The 25815-nt window shown below is 43.2% G+C and overlaps 1 protein-coding gene across 3 annotated transcripts in view; it reads left to right on the top strand.

Annotated features, from left to right (window-relative positions):
* ESR2 (estrogen receptor 2) overlaps positions 1-25815 on the top strand; it is a 55233-nt gene extending 29418 nt beyond the window's left edge. Inside the window, exons 6-8 of one of the 3 annotated variants that reach the window (XM_019009767.3) lie at positions 4021-4154; positions 18197-18377; positions 25734-25815. In XM_019009767.3, coding sequence (XP_018865312.3) covers positions 4021-4154; positions 18197-18377; positions 25734-25815 — 397 coding nt within the window. Of the gene's footprint in view, positions 1-4020; positions 4155-18196; positions 18378-20024; positions 25032-25733 lie in introns of those variants that run through there. The other 2 variants (XM_004055283.5, XM_019009769.3) reach the window with 2 other exon arrangements.

Below are 25815 nucleotides of genomic sequence, written 5' to 3'. Positions count from 1 at the left end.
AAACCATGGTCTGTACCCAGGTGTGTTCTGCGAGCAGAGATATATATATATATATATATATACACACACACACACATATAGATACATATATATATACACACACACATATATATACACATATACACACACACACACACACAAATAGTGTACCCCTAAGGGAGGCCCGCTCATTCAACATTTTGTTGTTGTATTAAACAATATTCTTCTTTAGGCCAGGCACGGTGGCTCATGCCTGTAATCCCAGCACTTTGGGAGACTGAGATGGGTGGATCACCTGAAGTCAGGAGATCGAGACAAGCCTGAGCAACATGATGAAACCCCTTCTTTACTAAAAATACAAAAATTAGCTGGGTGTGGTGGCAGGCGCCTGTAATCCCAGCTACTTGGGAAGCTGAGGCAGGAGAATTGCTTGAACCCAGGAAGTGGAGGTTGCAGTGAGCCGAGATCACATCATTGCACTCCAGCTGGGGCGACAGAGCAAGACTCCATCTTAAAAAAAATAAAAAATAAAAAGCAATATTCTTATATTATAAAGAGTGATTATTGGCCGGGCTCGGTTGCTCACGCCTGTAGTCCCAGCACTTTGGGAGGCTGAGGTGAGTGGATCACTTGAGGTCAGGAGTTCAAGACCAGCCTGGCCAACATGTGAAACCCCTTCTCTACTAAAAATGCAAAAATTAGCCAGGCATAGTGGTGTGTGCCTGTAATCCCAGCTACATGGGAGGCTGAGGCAGGAGAATCACTTGAACCTAGGAGGAGGAGGTTGCAGAGAGCAGAGATCATGCCACTGCACTCCAGTCTGGGCATCGGGGTGAGACCCTGTCTCAAAAAAAAAAAAAAAGTGATTGTCAAGTAATAAATTTGATATGGTTTGGCTCTGTGTCCCCAGCAAATCTCATCTGAAATTGTAATCTCCACGTGTCAAGGGAGGGATCTGGTGGGAGTGATTGGATCATGGGGATGGTTTCCCCCATGCTGTTCTCATGAGAGTGAGTGAGTTCTCACAGGAGCTTATGCTTTAAAAGTGTTTGGCAGCTCCCGGCTGTCTTGCTCAATTGCTCCCTCTCCTGCCTCCATGTAAGATGTGCCTTGGTTTCCCTTTGCTCTCTGCCATGATTGTAAGTTTCCTGAGGCCTCCCCAGCCATGCAGAACTGTGAGTCAGTTAAACCTTTTTTCTTCATAGATTACCCAGTCTCAGATAGTGCTTTATAGCAATGTGAAAATGGACTAATACAAAGATATTCCATGTTATTACTGATTTTATTTAGTAGTTTATGGACAGATAGTGTGCAAAAATAAATTTCCTGAGTAGGTCAGTTTGGTTGATACATTGTTTCAATATTTTAACATTCAAATCATATGCCCTGTTTTTGTTTTTGTTTTTTTTTTTAGAGACAGGGTCTCGCTCTGTGGCCCAGGCTGGAGTGCAGTGGTGCCATCACGGCTCACTGCAACCTGGGGCTCCTGGCCTCAAGTGATCTTTTGCTTCAGCCCCCTGAGGAACTGGGACTATAGGTGTATGCTACCATGCCTGGTTTATTATTATTTTGTAGAGACAAGGTCTTGTTACATCGCCCAGGCTGGTCTAGAACTCTTGGCCTCAAGTGATCCTCTCACTTTGGCCTCCCCAAAGCACGGGGATTACAGACATGGGCCACTTTTCCCAGCCAGCCCTGTCTTTAATTCAACTCTTTTAACCCTGTCCTAATTTCTTACTCATAATTCAGTTTCAATCTAAAATTATAAAATAAATAAAATAGATGTCATTAATTTACTTTAGAGTCTTTACTAACTTTGTTCTGTGTAACTCATCTGAAAGACCTTTACTGGGCTGTCATTTACGATGTCTTATACTTTATTGCCCCTTCATTTCTCATTTATTTTATCAAAATGTATTTGGTTTCTGCAGACTGTGGAGTGAATAAAAATATTCTAACTTTGCCATCCCTTGAATGAAATGGTTGACTGTCACACCTGCTTAAAAAGAAAGCAATCAGACCTAGTTCTTTAGACTTTGTTTAGAAATTAACTTTCTCCATGAGTTATGTATGGTCTGATTAGTGTGAGGGACAGCCTTTATCAGGGTTTAAAATACCTCAGTATGCAAACCCTCCCCCCATTTTTGAAACATAAATTTGCAGTGAAAATGGCATATATTTTAATGAGGAAATGATACCAATTTCAATATTTAGGAACTAAGGCACAGGTACTTCTGGAAAATAGGATTGATTTCAGGTGGGTCCCCTTACCATACCACTTGGGGAGGGGTGTGTGTGAGTGTGTGTGTGTGTGTGTATGTGTTGTGCATGTGTGTATAATCCCACATCAGCACAGAAGAATAAAGAGATAATCAAACTATCAATGCAGGAGTTGGTGGTTTTTTTTTTTTTGTCCCCATAGAGATATTTTCAAACTAGCTTTCCTTAGTATCAAATGTCCCCAAGTCCAACAGTTATGATTTCCAATAATTAATTGTCCGCAGGCAGAGTGATTCAGTTGTTTTTTGTGTTATCTCTATGCAGGACTTGTGTTGTCCTTACTGGATACCTGCATCAGGTTGCCTGGGAGAGCCTAGAGCTGGGGAGGTGGAAAGATGAGGCTTCCTGTAGATTTGGCACTCTTTGCCCAGTGCTCTGGATTCTCTAAGACGGCCTTTTCCTATGAGTGACTTCCAGGGAGCACTGCTGTTTTGTCACTTAACCTGTGTACTTACAGAAAATTGCAGGTGTTTACAGAATTTATGATTTAGTAAATTTAGTAACTTAGTAATGCTCATATACCAAAGTGAGCAATTTGCATGCTTGTAGCTCTGTGTGAGTGAGTCTGGGTGGGAGAGTGTGAGTGCTTCGGAATGCAGGATCCCAGTGAGTGCCATGTATAGCAGGTAATGGGAAAGACTTCTGCAGGATTGGTGTATCCAGTGGTGTCAGAGGCTCTTCCCTGAAATACTGCCATCACTGGAAATGCCCTGAGTTCGGGGAAGGAGGAGGGGAGCTGCCAGCTCTTTGAAGACCTCAAGGCCCCTTCAGGGGCTGCTAGAGACTAAAAATGGAACTCGCATAAACCCATTGCCCTTTCTGTGTGCTGCAGGCTTTTGGGAGCAAAGGGTGGTTTTGTGACAAAGTCATCTACTGCTTGTCAAGGACTTCCAATAACCCTGTGACTGATAATAATAGAGTGTTTTGGGGGAGCAGTGAGGTGGAATAATGTGTGTTTGGCTGGAGTGAATAGAAGCTGGTATTTTCCAGATAAAGTTCAAGTAATTTACTTCCAAAGTATATTTAAACATTTATTTCTACAAGGAGTGCTCCAAAGAATTTTGATTAAGATGGCTCAAAGTTTAAAGATAATCCTTGCTTGAAGATAATCCTTGGCAAGTCAAAAATTTTTCCCCACCTCCATGTATACCTTCTTTTCCTGATTCTAATCCATCTTCTCTAATTGTGATTTCTTTCTCATAGTCAGCTTTTTCAAATTACAGGTAAATATCTTAGTTGCTACACAAGTTTCTAAGTGACCACCAGGAAGTGAGAGTTAAGCCCTAGATATGGTGTTTTATTCTTGGGATATTTGCTTCTGTGACACACGGTCTTCCTCATTAATACTTCCCGATGGGAACATGAAGTGTCTCATTTTGAAATACGTGTCATATCTGGGGCTGGTTGACTGACATGGTTTTGATTGAAAACAATCAATAGGAGTGGTATTGCTGTAATAAAACGTTTGGTGAAAATGTAGAAGGAAAATATTCCAATGCACATTTTTGCCTAAATAATATTTATTCATTTATTTACTTCAGGGATTTATAGGAAATGGCCTATCTTCTTTATATAAAGACAATTCTAGTAATTTCATATTGCTGGGTGTGGTCTCATTAACACCCTGTTGTAGTTAAAATGATATTATCAGATGAACATGTTACAAGGTGAAACTTGAGATTAAAAATAAAACATTCCTTATTGTTTTTTTGATGGTTTCCTGAAGCTATGTTCCTTAAATTTCCAAACGAACTTTTGTAGGGATGAGGGGAAATGCGTAGAAGGAATTCTGGAAATCTTTGACATGCTCCTGGCAACTACTTCAAGGTTTCGAGAGTTAAAACTCCAACACAAAGAATATCTCTGTGTCAAGGCCATGATCCTGCTCAATTCCAGTAAGTAATCACACAGCTGGGCCATGTTTTATCGGGGAGAGATGCTGTTTCTACAACTAGCATGATATTAAGAAGAATGTTGAACTTCTATTTTATTTGAAAGGGTAAAATGGTTTCCTTTTGGACTTCGTTTTTATTTTGATAGCGATTTAAACTGTAGGTAACTTTTGGTAACTTGGACATAAATTACTCATTAAGTGAATGACTGGCAATCAATTTAAAAGTAGCTCAAGCTACTTGCTGGAAAAGAAAAAAAAAAGGAACTTTAAATTGTTCATCTTTTAAACTTTTTTCAGTGCTCACACAGACACTTTACATGGTTGGCATGCATTTATACTTACGTCTGGGGTCCTACTTTTTTACAGATTCGTTCGTTCAGTAAAGATACAATCCTACCCTCAAATGGCTCATAGTTTAGGCACGGAGAGAGAGAAAACAAATCATTAAAAATAATGATTTCTGTGCTGTGATAAAGTCTACACAAAATACTACGGGAAAATAGGAGGAGAGATGCTGGAGTTGTTGCAGAAGGGAATGATTGAACAAATCTTCAGGAAAGAGCAGAGGGAAGTAGGTATGACTTTAAAATGCAGTGCTGAAGATTAGAAACTGCTGCCCAGGCTTTGGGCAGCTTAGAAGAGGTTCAGGCAGGGGAGTGTCATGCACAGATATGCGATATAGAAAGGGTCACTCTGGCTTCCATGTGGAGGACTAGAAAGGGCAGAGACTGAAGCCGGGGGCCCATTAGAGGCAATGAGAGCCTGAACTGACATTATGGCGTGAGGTCAGGGAGCAAGGGACTTGACTTGAAGGAAAAGTGGGAGGTAGAGGAGGGAAATAAGGTGTCTAGGATATGCAGATGGTTTCGTTTTGTTGGTTTTATCTTATATAAATATCTGATTATTGTAAATAAACATTCAAATGAGAAAAACATACAAGGAAGAAAATAAAATCATCAGGAATACCTGCCCTCAAAATAACCACCATAACTTTGGTGACCATTCCTTTCTTTCTTTTTTTTTGAGAGAGGATCTTGCTCTGCTGCCCAGGCTGGAGGGCAGTGGCATGATCATAGCTCACTGTAACCTAGAACTGAGCTCAAGTGATCCTCCCACCTTGGCCTCACAAGTAGCTTGGAATACGGGTGTATACCACCAGACCTGGTTAATTAAAACAATTTTTTTTTGTGGAGACAGAATCTTGCTGTGTTGCCAGAGGTGGCCTTGAACTCCTGGCCTCAAGCAGTCCTACCACCTCAGCCTCCCAAAGTTCTGGAATTTACAAGCATGAGCCACTGTGCGCAGTCTGTATCTTGTTTTTTCACTTTTCTTTTTGAGACAGGGTGTCACTCTGTTGCCCAGGCTGGAATGCAGTGGCATGATCATGGTTTACTGCAGTTCCGACCTCCTGGGCTCAAGTGATTCTCCCACCTCAGCCACCTGAGTAGCTGAGACCACAAGCACCTGCCACCACACCGGAATAATTTTTGTGTTTTTTATAGAGGTGAGGTATCCCTGTGTTGGCCAAGCTGGTCTCAAACTCCTGTATTTTTTTTTTTCTTTTCAAAATGCTGTGAAACCATTCTGGGTCAACTAGGAGAGATCTAACACAATCTTTGAAATGAGGGCATTATACTAAATTGTTCAACCATTTCTCTGTTATTAAATATCCAGTTCCTCTTCCTTTTTAACCATTATAAACATTACTGCAATAAATAGAGATGTGTTATTTTGTATGAATTTCTAAGTTTCTGGATGGTTGTCAAGACTGGTCAGTTTACGATCTACCTGGTGTCTAAGCTAGCCGCTCTAGCAGATATTGATGGCTTTGCTTAGCCATTTACTCTTGTCGAGCCTTTAGGTTATTGATTTTTTTTCCTCCTCAAACACTGTATATCCAGGTTTTAATGTTCACCTGAAGACTTACAGATATCTCTATTTGGACAACATATTGGGCTTTATTTATCCAATCTTAGACTTCGATACTTGAAACAACAGGGATATATCAGATCATATTATACTACGGCCTTTAAATCAGCCAAAGTAGCGGTTCCTGAAGCCAAGATTCAATGCAGAATTCACTGTGGTCACATGTTTCCAGCTGCCTCTTGATCTGGGGCCAGCTGACCTTCATACGTGTCTTCTCTCACAGACTCTTGGACATTGGCACTAGTTTTTTTGTTTGTTTGTTTGTTTGTTTTTTGAGACAGAGTCTCACTCTGTTGACCAGGCTGGAGTGTTAAGGATAGTTACTTTTGCAAAATATAACAAAAATGAATTATGAGAAAAATAAAAGTGTAAAATACAAGTCCTAGTTTATAATATTATTAGTTATCACATTCAACTGATTTAAAATTACTCTGTCGATTGCTAAAAATGTTCCTAAATGCTTACACTCAATTTCTACCCATCTCTTTGTAAATGGGCAACAGACCATACATTAGCTCTGGAGAGAGCACAGGATACTGTCCAAGAGTTGCTTGGATCTAGGGTGGAGGGTGGGGTTAGCCCCTGAAGAACTGAGTGAGGGAGAATGAAGAAGGAATCTGAAGGCCATGTGAAGGTACAGAGACCTGGAAGACAACCTCTGAGCATTTCCTAGTTGAGTCTCAATCTGGCCTTACCTGCCTAACAGGTCATTTCCCCTGCACCCAACACACCCTTCCCTGTTTATTGTTACCATTCACCTTTTACAGAATAACATGAGGGCCCAGCTTATACTGATGATTATGTTGATGTGCATATAAGGAAAGTCCAGCCAGGTGTGTTTTTTTTTTTTTTTTTTTTTTTTTTTGGACAGAGTCTTCCTGTGTTGGCCAGGCTAGAGTGGAGTGCAGTGGTGGAATCTTAGCTCACTGAAACCTCCGCTTCCCAGGTTCAAGTGATTCTCAAGCGATGCCTCAGCATCCCAAGTAGCTGGGATTACAGGTGCATGCCACCATGCCTGGCTAATTTTTGTATTTTTAGTAGAGATGATACATTAGTCTGTTCTCACACTACTATGAAGAAATACCTGAGACTGGGTAATTTATAAAGGAAAGAGATTTAATTGACTCACAGTTCAGTATGGCTGGGGAGGCCTCAGGAGACTTACAATAATGGCGGAAAGTGAAGAGGAAGCAAGATACCTTCTTCACAAGGTGCCAGGAAGGAGAAGTCCCAAGCAAAGGCAGAAGAGCCCCTTATATAACCATCACATCTTGGAAGAGCTCACTCACTGTCATGAGAACAGCATGGGGGAAACTGCCCCCATGATTCAATTACCTCCACCTGGTCTCTCTCTTGACACATGGGGATTATGGAGATTACAATTCAAGATGAGATTTGGGTGGGGGCACAAAGCCTAACCATGTCAGACAGGGTTTCACCATGTTGTCCAGGCTGGTCTTGAACTCCTGGCTTCGAGTGATCTGCCCACCTTGGCCTCCCAAAGTGCTGTGATTACAGGTGTGAGCCACCACATCTGGCCCACCAGCCAGGATATTTGAAATTGATCATGGAATAAGATCAACTCTTTCTGACCTTTTCCAAACCACCTACCAACATTACCTCACATAGGTGCTGCCATTTCTGTCAAAGGGAGGATCTGCTTGAAGAGTACCTTCCCATCTTGGCAATGGAGGATCATCAAATGCCAGATGATGGGGCTTCTCTCACTTTCAGAAATAATTTAGATCTCTTTTCTGTGCAGGAAAGTGCTTCTCGGAATGCACTGTTTGCTTGTTGTTACAACACTTTGCAGTATAAAGCCTTCTGTTTGGCAAGGCTCCTTATAGGCATTTTAGCCTCCCAGACATCATATTGTGTTGTTGTCAAAGCTAGACGCAGCATCTGTGCAAATGGGAAAGATGAAGGCTACAGCATTCCCCTGCAGCATGACAGAACTGCCACATTGAGAGAATTACAGAAGGCGAGGGAGACATGTGATGTAATTACCACTTGTGGCGGTAAACGAGTAAAATTTGTTTACTGTAAATCCAAGTTTAAGAAATCTTTTTTTTTTTTTTTTTTTTTTTTTTTTTTTTTTTTTTTTTTGACAGAGTCTTGCCCTGTCGCCCACGCTGGAGTGCAATGGTGCGATCTTGGCTCACTGCAACCTCTACCTCCTGGCTTAAAACAATTCTCCTGCCTCAGCCTCCTGAGTAGCTGGGATTACAGGCACCCACCACCACGCCTGGCTAATTTTTGTATTTTTAGTAGAGATGGGGTTTCACCATGTTGGCCAGGCTGGTCTCGAACTCCTGACCTCGTGATCCGCTTGCCTCGGCCTCCCAAAGTGCTGGGCCCTCGCCTGGCCAGAGATCTTCTTTTAAGGAAGTTCCTTTCTTGGTAGTCATAACAGTTGTCAAAATAAATTGATCCTGTTCAGCATTGCTATGGAGAAAATGGGACAATTTTCACTGCTAGGTTAAGTGAGTCTTTTCTATGCTAGGTTTTAAGGATTTGTAAGTACAGGCTTTTTTCTTCTGGATTATTTGTGGTATTTAAATTTAAAAGAAAAATAGGGATGGAATCTGCCTCCCTGCCTTAAAATTTAAAACCCTGACAGAATATATAAAACAGATATTGGACATTGGACAACAGTGATCCCCAGGAGGAGGGACACAAATGAGGAGAGCCCTTTGATTGTCCAGTTTACTGCCTGGAGCCAGTTGCCAGGTTGCAAAGCAGGGATGGGTGTGTTAGGTTTCTCCAGAGAAACAAAACCAATAGGATGGATAGGTAGGTAGGCAGATAAATGAGAGGGGATTTATTATGAAAACTGACTTGAACAATTATGAAGGCTGAGAAGTCACATGATATGCGTCTGCATGCTAGTGAACCAGGGAAGCCAATAGCATGGCTCAGTGTAAATGGAAACACCTGAGAACTAGGGAGCTGGTGGCGTAACCCTCAGTTTGAGATTGAAGGCCTGAGAAAGTGGGAGGCCACTGGTGTGAGTCCCAGGGTCTGGAGGCTGGAGAACCTGGAGTTCTGATGTCCAAGGGCAGGAGAAAATGGGTGTTCCAGCTCCGAGAGAGAGAATTCTCTTCCTCTGCCATTTCGTTCTATCTGGGCACTCAGCCAGTTGGACGGTGCCTGCCAACATTGGCTAAGGGCAGATCTTCCTTACTTAGTTCGCTGTTCTTTTTTTTTTTTTTTTTTTTTTTGAGATGAAGTCTTGCTTTGTTACTCAGGCTGGAGTGCAGTGGTGCCATCTTGGCTCACTGCAACCTCCACCTTCTGGGTTCAAGCGATTCTCCTGCCTCAGCTTCCAGAGTAGCTGAGATTACAGGCATCTGCCACCATGCCTGGCTAATTTTTTGTATTTTTAGTAGAGATGGGGTTTCACCACGTTAGACAGGCTGGTCTCGAACTCCTGACCTCAAGTGATCCACCCACTTTGGCCTCCGAAAGTGCAGGGATTACAGGTGTGAGCCACTGTGCCTGGCCTTAGTCCACTGACTCTAATGCCAGTCTCTTCCTGGAACACTCTCACAGACATACCCAGAAATAATGCTTTATCTGCTATCTGGGTATCCCTTTATCCAGTCAAATTGACACCTAAGATTAACCATCACAAAGGGTAACCCAAATAGACACCAGTGGTCTCCCTTGGTAGCAAGGCAGCTAGGACTTGGAGGGGAGAGTACTGAATGGGAAAGAGCTGCACAAAGAATTTTTGAGATCTATGGAGAGTCCTCTTCAAGTCTTCAGCTGAGTGCTAATCTGCCCATGCTTATGAGGATACCAAGGACAGGGAAAGAACCATCAGAAAGGAGCGGGCGAAACAATCCCTAGAGTTCACACAGGGCCAGGAACAGTTCACATTCTCACCAGCCAGTGGGAAAAACCTTGCAGTTCACTGGGCATTGGGCACGTCTCAGCCTTCCTATAGTATTCAGAAGGGTATTGCCTCAGTAGTGGGCCTAGACTAAAAGCCATTATGATCCTACCAAACAAAAAAGCAAGCCTGGAGGATCAAACAATTGCTAAGTGATTTAACTGCATCCCAGCACAAAACTCAAGAATAGAGACACATCCCATTTCATTACATGTTGCTTTATTGTGCATCACAGATACTGCATGTTTTTACAAATCGAAGGTTTGTGGCAATGCTGCATTGAACAAGTCTGTTAGTACCATTTTTTCCAACAGCATGTGCTCACTTTATGTCTGTGTCAAATTTTGATAACACTTTGCAATATTTCTAACTTTTTCATTATATCTATTAGAGTGATCTGTAATCAGTGATTTTTGATGTTACTATTGTAATTGTTTTGGGGTGCCACAAACTATGCCCATATAAGCTGGCAAACTTAACCTATAAATTTGTGTGTTCTGACTGCTCCACCAACTGGTGGCCCCACCACCATCTGGAATTCTGGGAGAATTCTACCATGCATTTGAGGAATGAATAATACCAAGTGATATGGTTTGGCTCTGTGTCCCCACCCAAATCTCATCTTGCAGTGCCCATAATTCCCACATGTTGTGGGAGGGACCTGGTGGGAGATGATTGAATCATGGGGGTGGGTCTTTACTGTGCTGTTCTCATGATAGTGAATAAATCTCACGAGATTTGATAGTTATATAAAAATGGGAGTTTCCCTGCACAAGCCCTCTTCTCTTGTCTGCCGCCACATGAGATGTGCCTTTCACCTTCTGCCATGATTGTGAGGCTTCCCCAGCCATGTGGAACTGTAAGTCTAATAAACCTCTTTCTTTTGTATATTGCCCAGTCTTGGGTATGTCTATCAGCAGTGTGAAAATGGACTAATACACCAAGTTTACACATACTCTTACAGAAAATTGAACAGCATGGAATGTTTTGCAACTCATTCTGTGAGGCCAGCATTACTCTGATAGAACACTCAGACTAACACACTAGAAGAAAAGAAAACAGACCAATTTCTGTCAAGCATGTATAAGCAAAAGTTCTCTAAATTTTTTTTTTTTTAGTAACTAGAATCCAAAACTGTATTAAAAGAATAGCACATCATGAACAAGCAGAATTTTTGGGAATACAAGGTTTCTTTAACATTTGAAAATCAATCAAAATTCATATTAACAGAATAATAATGAAAAACCATATGATTATATATATATATATATATATATATTTTTTTTTTTTTTTTTTTTTTTTTTTTTTTGAGACAGTCTCACTCTCCGCCCAGGCTGGAGTCCATTGGTGCTATCTCAGGGCTCACCACAACCTCTGCCTGCTGGGTTCAATGAATTCTCCTGTCTCAACCTCCTGAGTAGCTGGGATTATAGGCGCCTGCCACCATTCCCAGCTAATTTTTGTGTTTTTAGTAGAGATGAGGTTTCACCATGTTGGCCAGGATGGTCTCAAACTGCTGACCTCAGGTGATCCACCCGCCTTGGCCTCCCAAAGTGCTAGGATTACAGGTGTGAGCCACTGCGCCTAGCCATGATTATCTCAATAGATGCACACAGCATTTGACAAAATCCAACATCCACTCCTGCTAAAAACACTGTACAAACAAGGAATAGAAGGAAACTTCCTCAGTCCATTAAAGGGCACCTATGAAAATCCTACATTTACTATTATACTTAATCACAATCAGGAACAAGGCAAGTATGTCCACTGTCCTTAATTCTATTCAACATTTTACTGTAAGTTCTACCCAGTGCATTAAGGCAAGAAAAGAGGCAAAAGGCATCAATATTGGAAAGGTAGAACTGAAAGTCTTTATTTAAAAACATGAAAATCTATGTAGAAAGTCCTAAGGAGTCTAAAATATGTGAATTTAGCAAGTTTGTAAGGTGTAAGGGCAATATATATAAATCAGTTGTATTTCTGTGTGGCAGCAGTGAGCAACTGGAAATTTAAATGAAAAACCAATACCATTTACAATAGCATCAAACACTGTGAAACCTTGGGAATAAACTTGCAAAAGACATGAAACCTGCACACTAAACACTGCAAAATATAGCTGAAGGAAATTAAAGAAATCCTGAATAAATGGAGAGAGATGTTAATGGATCATAAGATTCAGTATTGTTTTCAATCTATAGATTCAAACTGATAAAAATCCCAGGAGGCTTTTTGGTAGAAATTGATAAGTTGATTCTTAAAATCATGTGAAAATGCAATGGACATAGAATAGTCAAAACAACTTTGAAAAAGAACAAACTGGGAGGACTTACACTACCTGATTTCGAAGATAATGTGGTATTGATGTCAACAGAAACAAATAGATCAATGGAACAGAGAGTCCAGAAATAATCTATACAACTACAGATGGTCCTCAATTTATGATGGGGTGATTTCCCAAAAAACCCATCTTAAGCTGAAAATGTTGCTAGTCAAAAATATACTTAACACACCTAACCTACTGAACATCATAGCTTAGCCTAGCCTATCTTAAATGTGTTCAGAATACTTACATTACCCTGCAGTTGGGCAAAATCATCTAATATAAAGCCTATTTTATAATACAGTAATGAATATTTCATGTAATTTATGGAATACTGAAAGTTACTGTACTGAAAAATGAAAAAACACAATGGTTGTACGTGTACTGGAAGTACAGTTTCTACTGAATGCAAAAACTTGCAGCTGAGTGTGTTCATTATCTTGGTTGTGGTGATGGCTCCACCGTGTATATGTATGTCGAAGTACATCAAATCGTACACGCAAAATATGTGCGGGTTATTGCATGTCAGGTATACCTGAATGAATCTGTAAACAATGTAATGAAAACAAAACAAAAAAGAGAGCAAAGTTTGTAGGCTAAATGGAAAAGAAATACCACCAAGCGGGGAACCAAATCACAGGGTGGAGGCCCTGGAGGATAAGGGTCAGGAGAGGAGAAATGGGGGTAGGTCTCTTAAGTCAAAAGGCTGCGAACTTCTCTATCCCATGTTAGGATAGCAGAGTTTCCAAGTGCTGCATTTGGTTGCTGCTAGATGGCCTTGCCAGGCTAGGTAAGCATTGGGCTGTCTGACAATGGTCTCCTGCATAGTTTGGTCTCCTGTTTTCCTGTGTATGTGACATGCTCAAGTTAGGATTATGTCACTCTATCACATCTGCAGTGGTACAGCACGCTAGCTGGCCAGGTCGCAGTTTGTCAGTAGTCATGTTTTAAAAGCTGCCCATTTCTGGGTTATGCATATCTACTAATAATGGCTATAATATGGAATGGAAATTAACTGTGTCATCCAGCTAAATTTCAGCTCAGTTTCTGGTATGTGTATTAATGACTTCTAAATACTAAGGATGTCAAAATGATTTAGATATAACGCTTTTGGTCTAGAATGGGATATACACTCAAATAGTTAATCAAAGGTCTGATGTGTGATGGGCTTAAGTGGAGAGGCACGTATTTCTCTCTCGGGGAGGCAAGGGAAAGGACCACAACATTCTAACTCTCTCAGCCAATCCTCTTCCACTATGCATATATAGGTTGTGTGGTACTTGGAATTCCTGTATCATACTTAGCCTTTGATATGGCTCTTGAGAGTAAGAGACAACAGAAAAATGTTGCATTTAACAACCTGTTACAATGCTTGTTAGAGTGTTTTTATAAACTCTAAGGTGTTATGCAAGTGTCATAGTTAATAAAATAGCCTACCCAACACCCAACAGACAGACTGGCCATCTTGCCACCCAAATCCTTCCTTGGATAGAATTAGAGGGGGTATGGAATTTAGGAATTAGAGTGTAATTAATTACATTGATTATCCATAGTCTTTAAAATATTTTACATTAGAAACAAGTCTATTTAAACAGTTTTAAGATTTACAAAGGATGAAACTTTTCATTAAATGAAAGAAATAGAGGGGTTAAGCCAGGAAATCCTATTTTACATTAAGAAAATTATTAAGAGACACTGGCTTAAACCCTAGTTCCCTCTGAGTTTATAGGGAGAGTTCCCATGGAGTGGGTGGGTGGAGAAGACAAAGACATAGATGGATGCTGATGAGGAAAGATGCGGGAGTCCTTTTCTGTTGACCAAGAACAGTGGGGCAAAGCACAGTTGAACAGCAGCCTGCAGCCTCACACCATGGCACCTTTTGAGTCCCATCTGCCCTCATGTGCTGGGTGCAGGAGGTGGTGATAGAAGGCGTGGGTCATGGCCAGAGCTTCCTTTCCTCAAAGCAAACAAGCAAACTCCACATACGGCTCCCCAAAGCCAGGACTTCTTTCCTTTGGTCCGTATTCTGGGACTTCTATTAGCACATTAGATTTTTCTCATTTATTTGCCTTCAGTCAAGGAAAGCTTATGTTTTCATCCTTTGAACAAATCAGACGTGGCAAATCTTGAAGGAGAGGTGGCTGTCCCCCACCACTGTGCTGCTCAGAATGTCATCAGGTGGGCTGGTGAGAGGAGCACACAGCTGTTCCCAGCTGATAAAGGGGAGAGAAGATTGTGTCCTTGATTTTATTTCACTTTCTTTGGTATGTGTGGGGCATGGTGCCAAGATCTTGTTTTTTTTTTTTTTTTTCAAACTATACTTCTTCAGTTTCATCAAAAGTAATTTAATTTTGTTCTACAGTGAATCCTAACTGATGTTTTTACTTTTGAGGGGTGGAGAGGGTGCTATATTTTTGTGGTTTTCTGTGCCTGACTGGGCAGAGCTTTGGATCTTGTCCCTTGCCCCACCCTGCCCAGGGCCTGCCACTTAGCAAGTACTCTGTAGATATGTGTTTGATGAGCAAGGGCCCGAGCATGGATGCCTGAGGTGCAGGCACGCACTGCTGACTGGAGAGCCAGGCAGCAGCATGGGTATTCTTCAGCACAGTTCTTTTCTGGGAGGGTATTTCTTTTCTATGTGATCAATGAGAACAGGAGTCTCCAGGATAATTTTATGTAAGTCAGTCTTTTTGTATATACACTGCCCCCCTACCCCGCCATATGTAAAATGGATTTCGCATATGCCTTTCCACAACTGCAGTGCCTCACCTCCCCAAACCGCTGTGGCTGATGGACTCTGGGCCCCAGGTGGAGCTGTGCTGCCCCCACAGCCTGCAGAAGGCCCAGGGTCTGGCCTTGGCAATGACTGTGGTTCGTGCAGTGGGTAACACAATGATACATACGTGTTCTCTGAGGGGAAACTTCGTTGCAGACAGCCCAGGGAATTTAGGTTATTGTAACTTTGGTTCTGAGGCGTTCTTTTATTATTATTATTATTACTATGATTTTTAGTAACAGCTTTATTGTGATATAATTCATTTACCATATAATTTATCCATACTAAGTATACAGTTCAATGTTTTTAGTTTATTCACGGTATGTGGTGCGACCATCACCACCATCAATTTTAGAACATTTTCATCACCTGAAAAGAAACCCCATGCTTCTTAGCCATCATTTCCCACTCCCTATCCCACCTACAGCCCTAGGCAACCACTAATTTGCTTTTCTGACTCTATGGATTTGCCTATTCTAGACATTTTATTATAAATGGAATCATACAACATGTGGTCCTTTGTGTCTGGCTTATTTTGCTTAGCCTGATGTTTTCAAGGTTCATCTGTATCAATACCTCATTCCTTTTTCGTCGCTGAATACTATTCCACTGTATGGATAGACCACATTTTGTTGAGCCATTAGTCAGTTAGTGGACATTCCACTTTTAGGCTGAGTTATGCTGCTATGAACATTTGTTTATAATCTTAGGATATGTTTTTATATTTTCAATCTTTGTCACTTTGAACTGAGACATGTACAGGCACACAATTTTGGCTCCTTTTGGAATTCCCAGACATAGTATTGCTTGATGGCAGCGGAAGTCCATGGAGCACATGTCATGCAGCTGAACAGACTACAGGGTAGTTAAAAGGAAGTACTTGTTTATGCAGATGGGGTTAATTTTAGGGAAAGTAAGCTTGAAATAATTTTCTCTGTGTACCTAAAACATACATTAGCATGTATATTTACCATTTCAAATATGATGTGTGTTTGGCTAAAAAAAAAAAAAGGGTCTGGCCGGGCACAGTGGCTCACGCTTGTAATCCCAGCACTTTGGGAGGCTGAGGCAGGCAGATCGCGAGGTCAGGAGTTCGAGACCAGCCTGGCCAGCATGGTGAAACACTGTCTCTACTAAAAATACAAAACATTTGCTGGGCATGATGGCGCATGCCTGTAATCCCAGCTACTAGGGAGGCTGAGGCAGGAGAATTGCTTGAAACCGGGAGACAGAGGTTGCAGTGAGCTGAGATCGTACCACTGCACTCCAGGCTGGGTGACAGAGTGAGACTCTGTCTCAAAAAAAGGAAAAAAAAGGTCTGTACCCTCAAAGCACTCATGTCCAGTCTTGCTGAGGGCAGAAGGGTGGCTGTGGGGTGTGTGTGGGGACAAGGCAGACATCCAGCATGTGGGGCAACATGGTGCCTCTGCTGAGGATGAACAGGGCACTGTCAGAGCATCAGGGGACACCTCAGACCAGACTTAGGGTGGGATGGTAGGGAGGTTGGGGGAAGCTTCCAGAAGGAATTTCATGACCAGGTTGGAATCTACAGGAGGAATGGGTATAAATGAGCAAAAGAATCAGGGTAGAGAAAGAGGAAGGAGAGAGTTTCCAAGCAGCAAGTTGAGCATGTTCGGAGCACCACACGTTCAGGGAGTTGAGAGGGGGACTCAAGGCGAGGTGTGGTGGGAACTGCAGATGAGAGAAGCGGGGAGGGCCCTGGTACCTCTGATAGCTGCACCAGGTGGTTTGGACTCTATCCTATGAGCTGGGAAGTCATTAAACGGAGCCCCATGAGCAGATCTGCATTTTGGCCTCTCAGAAGGGGACACACGGGGCCAAGGGTGGGGTCTTGTTTCCCCTGCAGTGGGAGGGCAAGTCATCTCTGGGGTGACAGTGGGAGGTTTGAGGCTGTGGGGGAATTCTGGAAGAACCAGTGTGGAGAACAAAGTGAGCACAGGGATTAGAGAAGCAGCTTCAGGGCTATTGAAAAGATGAATATTTTAAATTCGTATCATCAGACATTATGGAGGTCCCTAGGGATGTGGCAAAGCACTACACTTACATAATTGTGCTTCAGAATGTCCTTTGCCTTAACTGAGTTAAACTTAGTTGAATTGAGCTGCCTTAATTGAACTGAAAGTGCCAATAAAAATAGAGAACAAAAACTGCCAAAACAAATTCTGTGGATGCTGGAGCACCAGCCATCATCAGTCTCATGACAGCCAAGACTCAGCAGCTCCCTGGTTGATTTCACATATTTATTCTTGCTTTGAAATGGAAAGCCTGGAAGAGAAGCTAATTATTAAAGGGAATCAAGGAGTCAGGCAGGGGTCGGGGGGAGGAGATTTATCTGAGCTGTTACTTTGCTGCCATTGGGATGCCACAGTATCTCAATCCTAGAGTTGGAGGGGAGTTAAACACAGGGCAGGGCAGGATGGGGGACGCAGCCTACCCAGGACGTAGTTGTGGGGACCTAAGCAGATGTGTTCCTGCATGCGTTGCTCAGTGAGGAACTGAGGCTCAGAGAGCTCCAGATGGTGGCTAGAAAGTAGGTCTGTCTGACTCCAAATCAGTGGTCTTCCTGCCCCAGCCAGGTGCCGCTCAAGCGAGATGCAGAGGTGGTAGCAGGGGCCCTGCCATGGCTGGCTGCGGCACGTGGTACACACAAGGAGGTGGCAGAGGAGGCTTCATCACATTGGCCATTCCTTTGTTTATTAAACTCCCTTTAGATGGGGAGCCCTCTGTGGGGCTAAAAGTAGAATTAATCTCACCTTCTGACCATCTCTGTATCTGTTGCTGCAGATGAGAAACACCACGTAATGGTTTCGGGAGACTAGATATACTCGCCACGGCAAGGCCACAATTATGGGCCTGGTGGACACTTCAGGTGGCAATTTAGTCTGTCTGCATTAGGCCAGGCTTCTCTTCTAGCTCTGTGATGGGGCTGGCTCTCAGGGAAGAGCCCCTGGGGGAGGTAAGACCATGCTTATAAGGTCCTGCCACACATGCAGCTGTCAAAGCAACCCAGATCACCTCGGAGCAGGCGCACGGAACAGCTGAGCACACGACTTCTGCTCCTTTGCTCAGAGCAATGACTTCTGGCTTTTATTCTTTGACCAGGTATGTACCCTCTGGTTGCAGCGACCCAGGATGCTGACAGCAGCCGGAAGCTGGCCCACTTGCTGAACGCCGTGACCGACGCTTTGGTTTGGGTGATTGCCAAGAGCGGCATCTCCTCCCAGCAGCAATCCATGCGCCTGGCTAACCTCCTGATGCTCCTGTCCCACGTCAGGCATGCGAGGTACGCGCCCTAAGGAGCTGCTCTGCTTGGGCGTGGGATGGGATTATGTGCTCCACGGAGGGTGAAGTGATTTGGGAAAAGTGTCTGCAAGTTAAGGAAAATGAATGCCTGAAAGGGAATGGGGAATTTGTCAGTTCACACACCTGTAACCAAAGATGGGTACAGAGTGGGCATGGAAGGAATGTCACGTGGTATCTTACAGGATCTGCATGGCAGCCAGTGGTGGCTCATCGGTTTTTCAGTTGCTGGTGTTTATAGCCTGTTTATGGAGTCCTAAAAAGGGCAGTTCCTTCCCTAACACGAACTGCCACCCCTGTTTACACCACCCAGGGCTGAGGCCCTGAGGCCACTTTTTATGGAGAGGCTAAGACCCGCTCCCCTAGATGGCCCCTCGAGGTGGTGATGTGAAGAAGTGCACAAATGCTTCCCTAAGAGTTGTTCTTTCGGTGGCATCAGGAAATTAAGGATAAGACTTAAGAGAAGTGGTGGACCCAGCAGATTTAGGAAGGCAGGGCTGTAGGTAGGGCATGTTTCTGATCAGGAAATGTAATTGTGTGTGCTGATGAAGAGGGTGTGCAGTGGTGGCTACTGTTGGTACAATGATGCTCAGTGCTTGATGTCACCCATGATGAGGGTAGCCTTGCCCTGGAGCTGGAGGAGGGGAGGGGGGGATGGAAGGTAATTAACTGGTCACTGAGGAGGCAAGTCTAAAGGCTGTGGAGAAGGACAATATACACCTCGAGAATCTTAAGTGAGAGATGAAGACCTCTGCCTTTCCCCTTTAATGATTGCTCAGTACACAGCCATTTGCGGAACAGATCCTGTGTTTGTAGATTCCTTCATTGTGAATTTATCTGCTTGCTAAAATTTATTTGTAACCCCAAAATCAATATTTGTGGTGTTTTTGAGGTCATGAACAGAGTGGCAGAAATTTTGAGTTGCCCTTTACGCACAGTCCCAGCTGAGATGGAACAAGCAGCTGCTCTCCTACTGTCAACAAGTGTCCTTTACTTGGTCTACTTAGTGCCATGGTTTTACATTTTTGTGCTTTTGGTGACTTCACTGTTTAAAATGGCCCCTGGTGTGGTGCTGCAGAGCTGTCTAGTGTTCCTCGGTGTGAAAAAGCTGTGATGTGCCTTATGGAGAAAGTATGTGTTAAGCTTTGCTCGGGTGTGAGTTATAGTGCTGCTGGCCATGAGTTCAATGTTAATGAGTCAATGGTATTTATCACATAAGGCATCTTTAGAAAGAAACACACATAAAACAAGGTTTTGTATTGATCAGCTGATGAAGATGTGGCCAGAGGCTTGCAGGAACCTAACCCTGTATTTCCCCTAGGAGTGAGGATTCAGTGTTCACAGTGACTTTATGGCACATAATTACCGCAAATAATGAGAATTGATTGTCCTGTGTGTCAGGCCATTGTAGGTGTGTGGTGGGACACAGAGGCTGACAAGACATCGTCCTTGCCCTTGAGCCTAAATTATCAGGGGGAGCTGGATGCACGAGCCATGGATAAATGGTCTGGGGGAAGAGTGGGTTTAGGGGTGGGGTAGACTGGCTCTGAGCAAAGAGAGCTGGGGAAGGCTTCGGGGTTCCTGTGGCTGCCTCGGAGGAGGGAATCTCAGCACCTTTTTGTCCCCATAGTAACAAGGGCATGGAACATCTGCTCAACATGAAGTGCAAAAATGTGGTCCCAGTGTATGACCTGCTGCTGGAGATGCTGAATGCCCACGTGCTTCGCGGGTGCAAGTCCTCCATCACGGGGTCCGAGTGCAGCCCGGCAGAGGACAGTAAAAGCAAAGAGGGCTCCCAGAACCCACAGTCTCAGTGACACCTGGCCCTGAGGTGAACTGGCCCACAGAGGTCACAGGCTGAAGCGTGAACTCCAGTGTGTCGGGAGCCTGGGCTTCATCTTTCTGCTGTGTGGTCCCTCATTTGGTGATGGCAGGCTTGATCATGTACCATCCTTCCCTCCACCTCCCCAACTCCCAGGAGTCGGTGTGAGGAAGCCATAGTTTTCCTTGTTAGCAGAGGGCACATTTGAATGCAGCGTTTCCACACTCAGTGGCCTCGTAGGATCTCAATGTGGTCTTTCTTACTTTCCTTCTTCCTTCCTCCCCTTTGTGAAACATCTTAAAGGTTTTGGAATGAATGGTGGAAATCTGACTTGGAAGGGCTGTGAATCAGAAAGGGGAGAGGAAGTGACACGCTTACAGAAGTGGGCTAACCCTTCTTCTGTGGCACACACTACCCTTCCCTTTGAGAGTTGACCTTTGCTGTTTTCTGGACCACTCCATTGTAAGATTGAAAACCCCTGTGACAATTGCGTACTTACCTCCCAGGCCTGTGGGGACTGATCATATCATATGATGCTTATTCTGTCAAAGGCCAGAGGGACTGTGGTTAAGCTGGGATGTGAATCACGTTCTCTCCCTGACCTTGCTGCCAGCTGCACACAGATTTGTCCCTCTCGATTTGTATTCACAGAGCCTGCCAATAATTTGGGGTATGTGTGTATGAGCGTGTGATCATTTTCATGGAGGACTGTGGGAGATACAAATCTCCCTGCTTCTGAAGCTGCTCTTCCTTAAACCTGTTGTCCCATGGGGCCAGCGTGGGTGCTGGAGAAAGGCCGTGTTTGCAGGAATGGGGTTCTCTCCTGTGGGTGTGGGTGACAGCCACAGTGTTTCCCTGGGGCAATGTGGATGCAGTTTCCGTCTTGTACAACCTCATAAGTAGCAGCCACAACTGCCACATCAGTCACCACAAGTAGTCAGGGATACTTTGGGCTGTGGATGTGTGCGGTGTGCTGTTTTATGGATGGATGAGTAGCTATGCACCCCAGTGTGTCAGCACTGGGGCCACACTGTATAGCCTTGATGAGTACGCCCCTTGAACAAGACCCAGCTTGTGAACTCTCCTTAAAGAGAAATATTTAGGGATAATTATTTATAGCAAGAAAGAATTCTTTTACACTTGAGAGCTCTTTTAAAAATATTTTCTTATTGGAAAATTTATATGGTGGGCTGGGTGAAAAAGAAACAGTAAAAATATTAGTTCTTATTCCAAGTGGAACATAAATAGGACATGAAGAAGGGCACCTCTGAAATGACAACTTTAACTCACTTTTTAAAAGATTTGAAATTTTCAGTTTTGGAAACACAGTGAATATGCAAAATGAGTAACAGCATACTTTGGAAACCAGCAATTAAATAATCATGTTTCATTATTGCAGTAATGTTTTAAACAATTACCTTGTGATATGATATTAAATATATTTTCTTTTTGAAAATATGTTCACTTTAGGTAGCACATCCTGTATTTACTAAGTCATTAGGAAGACTGCATTCAGTGTTACCAAGACTGGTTTTTGCTAGTAAGACCTTGAATAATCCCTAATTTTGATATTGGTGCAATTTTACTAAAAGTTGAGCTTAGCTGTTTCAGAAATGCTTGGACAAGTACCTAGAGAACACACTGATGTCTGTGTTCTGAGGCAGTCTGAAGTTATTCTCAGAGACTCAGTTACAGCCTTAGTAAGATTTAGTACAGGCAGGATAAGCTTGGTTTCATAGGAACCAGGGAACCAGTGTTAGTGTCAGCTTCTTTCCTCCTGGTCAGCCTAGAATCCCCCACTCCCAATAGAGGGGTTTGGAAGCTGGAAGAGGAGGAAGTAACAGGCAAAGAAGGCAGCCTTCAACAACTCATTATCTGCCAGTGAAATTCTATTAAATGTATTTTTAAAAGAGATTACCAGGTAACAAAAACATAAAAAACCAAAACAAGGCCAGATGCGGTAGCTCACGCCTGTAATCCCAGCACTTTGGGAGGCCGAGGTGGGCAAACCACTTGAGTCCAGGAGTTTGACTCCAGACTGGGCAACATGGAAACCCTGTCCTACAAAAGATACAAAAATTAGCCAGGCGTGGTGGTGCAGGCCTGTAGTTCCAGCTACCTGGGAGGCTGAGGTGGGAGGATCACCTGAGCCTGGGGAGATCAAGGCTGCAGTCCATTGCACTCCAGCCTGGGTGACAGAGGGAGACCCTGTCTCAAAAAAAAAAAAAAAAATTGCCACGAAATATATATATATAATTTTTTTTTTTTTTGAGAGTAGATCTTAAGACAGAGATCACTTCTACTCCTGGGAGTGAACTGGCAATGGCAATCCCTTTAGAGCCTCGAGTGGGCAGTCTCAGGAGCGCCGCACAGTGAGTTTCCAGCTGAGCTATTCTCACCGAATCTCGCTCTGTTCTCACAGCACCCCTCTGTCAGGCCTGTCTCATAGTCACTGCCCACCAGGACTGACTACAAAAGACTTGACCCTAAAATAGTCTTGAAGGGATTTTTCTCAAAAAATTAAGGCGGGAACACAAGACAAAGCTGTCAGCCTAGTCACAAATCTGAAGACTCTTAACTGCATTAAAAATAAAACAGTGCAAAATCGGCAGGAGCTGTACAGTGCGAGTCTTGATCTGGAATACTCCCCCTGCTAACTCAGCTGGAAGGGCAACTATCTTAGATTTCAGTAAGGAAGAAAAATCAGTTACCAATACTTGGCAGAGCCATATTATATATCCATATATATTTATGTATATAAGTGGAATTGAAGCAATTCTAGAATTTTCTAGCATGTGAAAGCAGGGTTTGGTTCTTATTTACGTCTGCTAAGGGACTTTTCAAATTCAAAGTGAACCTTCTGTTTATAGGCCTATTTTGAAACAAAGTATCCTCACTTAATAAGATTTGACGCCTTTTTTTTTTTTTTTTTTTTTTTTTTTGAGACAGGGTCTGACTCCTGTTGCTCAGGCTAGAGTGCAGTGGTGCCATCATGGCTCACTGCAGCCTCGACCTCCTGGGCTCAAGCGATCCTCCCACCTCAGCGCCCCATCCCACCCCATTCCCGCCCTCGCCGAGTAGCTGGGGCTACAGGTGCACACCACCACTCCTGGCTAATTCTTTTAATATTTGTAGAGATGGGGTTTTATTATGCTCCCCAGGCTGGTCCTGAACTCCTGGGCTCCAGCAATCTGCCTGCCAAGGCCTCCCAAAGTGCTGAGATTACAGGCATGAGCCACTGTGCCCAGCCCCGCCACATTTTTTTTTAAGTTGCTGAAAATCTTTTAAAAAGATAAAAACACATTATTTACTACCTAAAGATAATATCTGTGCCAGACACAGTTCTCAGTGCCTCAGACATTCACATTTAATCCTTATTATAATAACTGCTATTTCCTTATTTTCTGGTTGTGGAACTAGACACGGTCTAAGCAAACTTGCTGAAGGTCACGTGGGGAGTAAGTGATTGAGCTGAACACAGGTAGTCCAAGTCCAGTCCTGACAGTGACCATGCACTGCAAAGTTTAAAAATTTAAAGAAAAATATTTTAAAACTGCAGAATCTGTCAGGTGCAACCTGACATGCACGGCTGATGTGATTTAAATGGGGCCCCCTTGTGATACCCCCTTACCTCCCACCACAATGTCCAGAACACCCCTATAGACACAGTAAGTTTGTAAACCTCTCACATCAAAGTTCAACTCCACCTTTCATATCTGTGTAAATTAAAGCCCACGGGGGCAAATTCACCTATTCAAGGTCATAAAACTACTCATGGCAAAGCTTGGACTGGCACGCAAGTCTTCTGCTTGCCTAGTGGGCCAGTATTGCTCCTGCCCCAGGACTTGCTTCTGTGAGAATCTGCTTTGTGAGCTGAGTCGCAGCAGAATGGAGGGGCGGTGAAGTTAGGGTTGTCTTCTGCTGTACCTTTAGATCCCATCTCCTCAGCTTAGATGGGTCTGCATGAGCCTTTACAGAACAGCAGCAATGACAGATGGAAAAATAAGATGCATATTCTGTTATTCCCATTGTCCCATCCCAGGTTCATGAGCTCTAGTGGGTACTGCGATCACCTCCTACCTGTGACTGCTTTCCCCAAACACGTGGAATATGTTCCTTGGAAGTGTACTCATGTAAAATTCACATCTTTTAGGCACTGCTGCTTCCCTGTGGAGTGTGATATACTATAGTGTGAAAACACATGCCACTTATTCTTTATAGCTCTCAAACTTGCTGGAATTTTGGCTCCAGTGGCAGCTCTTAAGATGTGCATTGTCTGTGATGTATGATCGTAGTGCCATTTTTGTTGCTTTGGAGTCAGGGAGTTTTTTTTTTTTTTTTTTAATTCCGAGGATCCTATTCACTTGTAGGGCCAGCCACTGGTAACTGGTGGTGGGTTTCCTCTATGGGAAGCACATAAGGAGTGGTGATACCAGCCGCGAACAGTTCCTGTTAACTGTACGATGGATGTTTTTGCATTTGTTTCCTCTGTTGGGTGTCTAAATGCCTTAACTGTTGGTCCTATACCTTTTGTCATTCAATGTGTACTTCAGAGCCTGTTGGTTGGCTATAATTTGCCATTTTCTCAGACGAATGCTTTGTACCATTACACTAATCTGTTGACTTCATTTGCAGGCTTTACATTTGGGCCTTGTAGAAATGAATGTTTGCTGCTCTGTGAAAGCAGATTTTGAGACCTGCTTTCCCTTCCTCCAGGGAGTGTTTTCCTTACTGTGTCCCTTTAATGTCTATGGCACTGTCGCAGAGAGTTTAACATGATATAAATAAAGTGTTTCATTATTTTGGCTTTAAAAATGTATTTGTTGGGGGTTGAGTGTAAGAACTTACAGTAATTAGGCTAAGTAGTGTCTACATTCTATTCTGAATTCTTATTTTGGGGTTAGAGAGTCCTTTGAGAATTTGATGAAAACCAGGGCTAGTCTTCCTGGGAAAGGGCACCTGAACACAAATGCTTGAGTACAATTTCAGAAGAGTTAAGAAGCTCTGCTTTAATGTATCTTCTTAAAAAGAACAATTTCATCTTTAGTCAGCTAATCTCACACTTGTGATTGATTTATGACCACAGGTCCTGTGTATACAAGTAAAATGCAGCTCACAAAAGTCCTGGTATCCAGTGCATCGATTATTTGGATAGATTTTCTGTAATCATTCTGAGTTTGATTAGAATTATATCCTTTACAGATGGGGAGAAAAGCAATTCATTCATTTAAAGTTATCTTAGTGCCAAGAGTCATGTGAAAATGTCCCTTGCATGTGGGCAATGAAAGATTTGCAGACGATATAAAACCCAGACTACCTCATAAAAGAGTTTTGGGAATACACTGAGCTTTGAGTGAAAGAAGCTGCAGTGGCCTCCCTGGAGATGGGGAGCAAACCAGCTTAAAGGCCCTTATCCTGAGGAAGAGACAAAAATTGACATGCACAATATTAAGCTTTGAAATGCAGACCACACGTCCTTTCACTGCAACTTTGACTTGTCCCGCATCTCTACTTAAGGGCAGAAAAGGCCTCTCAAACACTCACCTCATTTGGAATGAAGATGGAGACTCTTTTGCCTGAAGCAACGATGGAGCGGTGA

This window comes from Gorilla gorilla, chromosome 15 (assembly GCF_029281585.2).
Source record: "Gorilla gorilla gorilla isolate KB3781 chromosome 15, NHGRI_mGorGor1-v2.1_pri, whole genome shotgun sequence".
In the NCBI taxonomy this organism is placed as follows: Eukaryota; Metazoa; Chordata; class Mammalia; order Primates; family Hominidae; genus Gorilla; species Gorilla gorilla.
The sequence above is the reverse complement of the archived record's forward strand: the minus strand, read 5'-3'. Positions and strand labels throughout refer to the sequence as shown.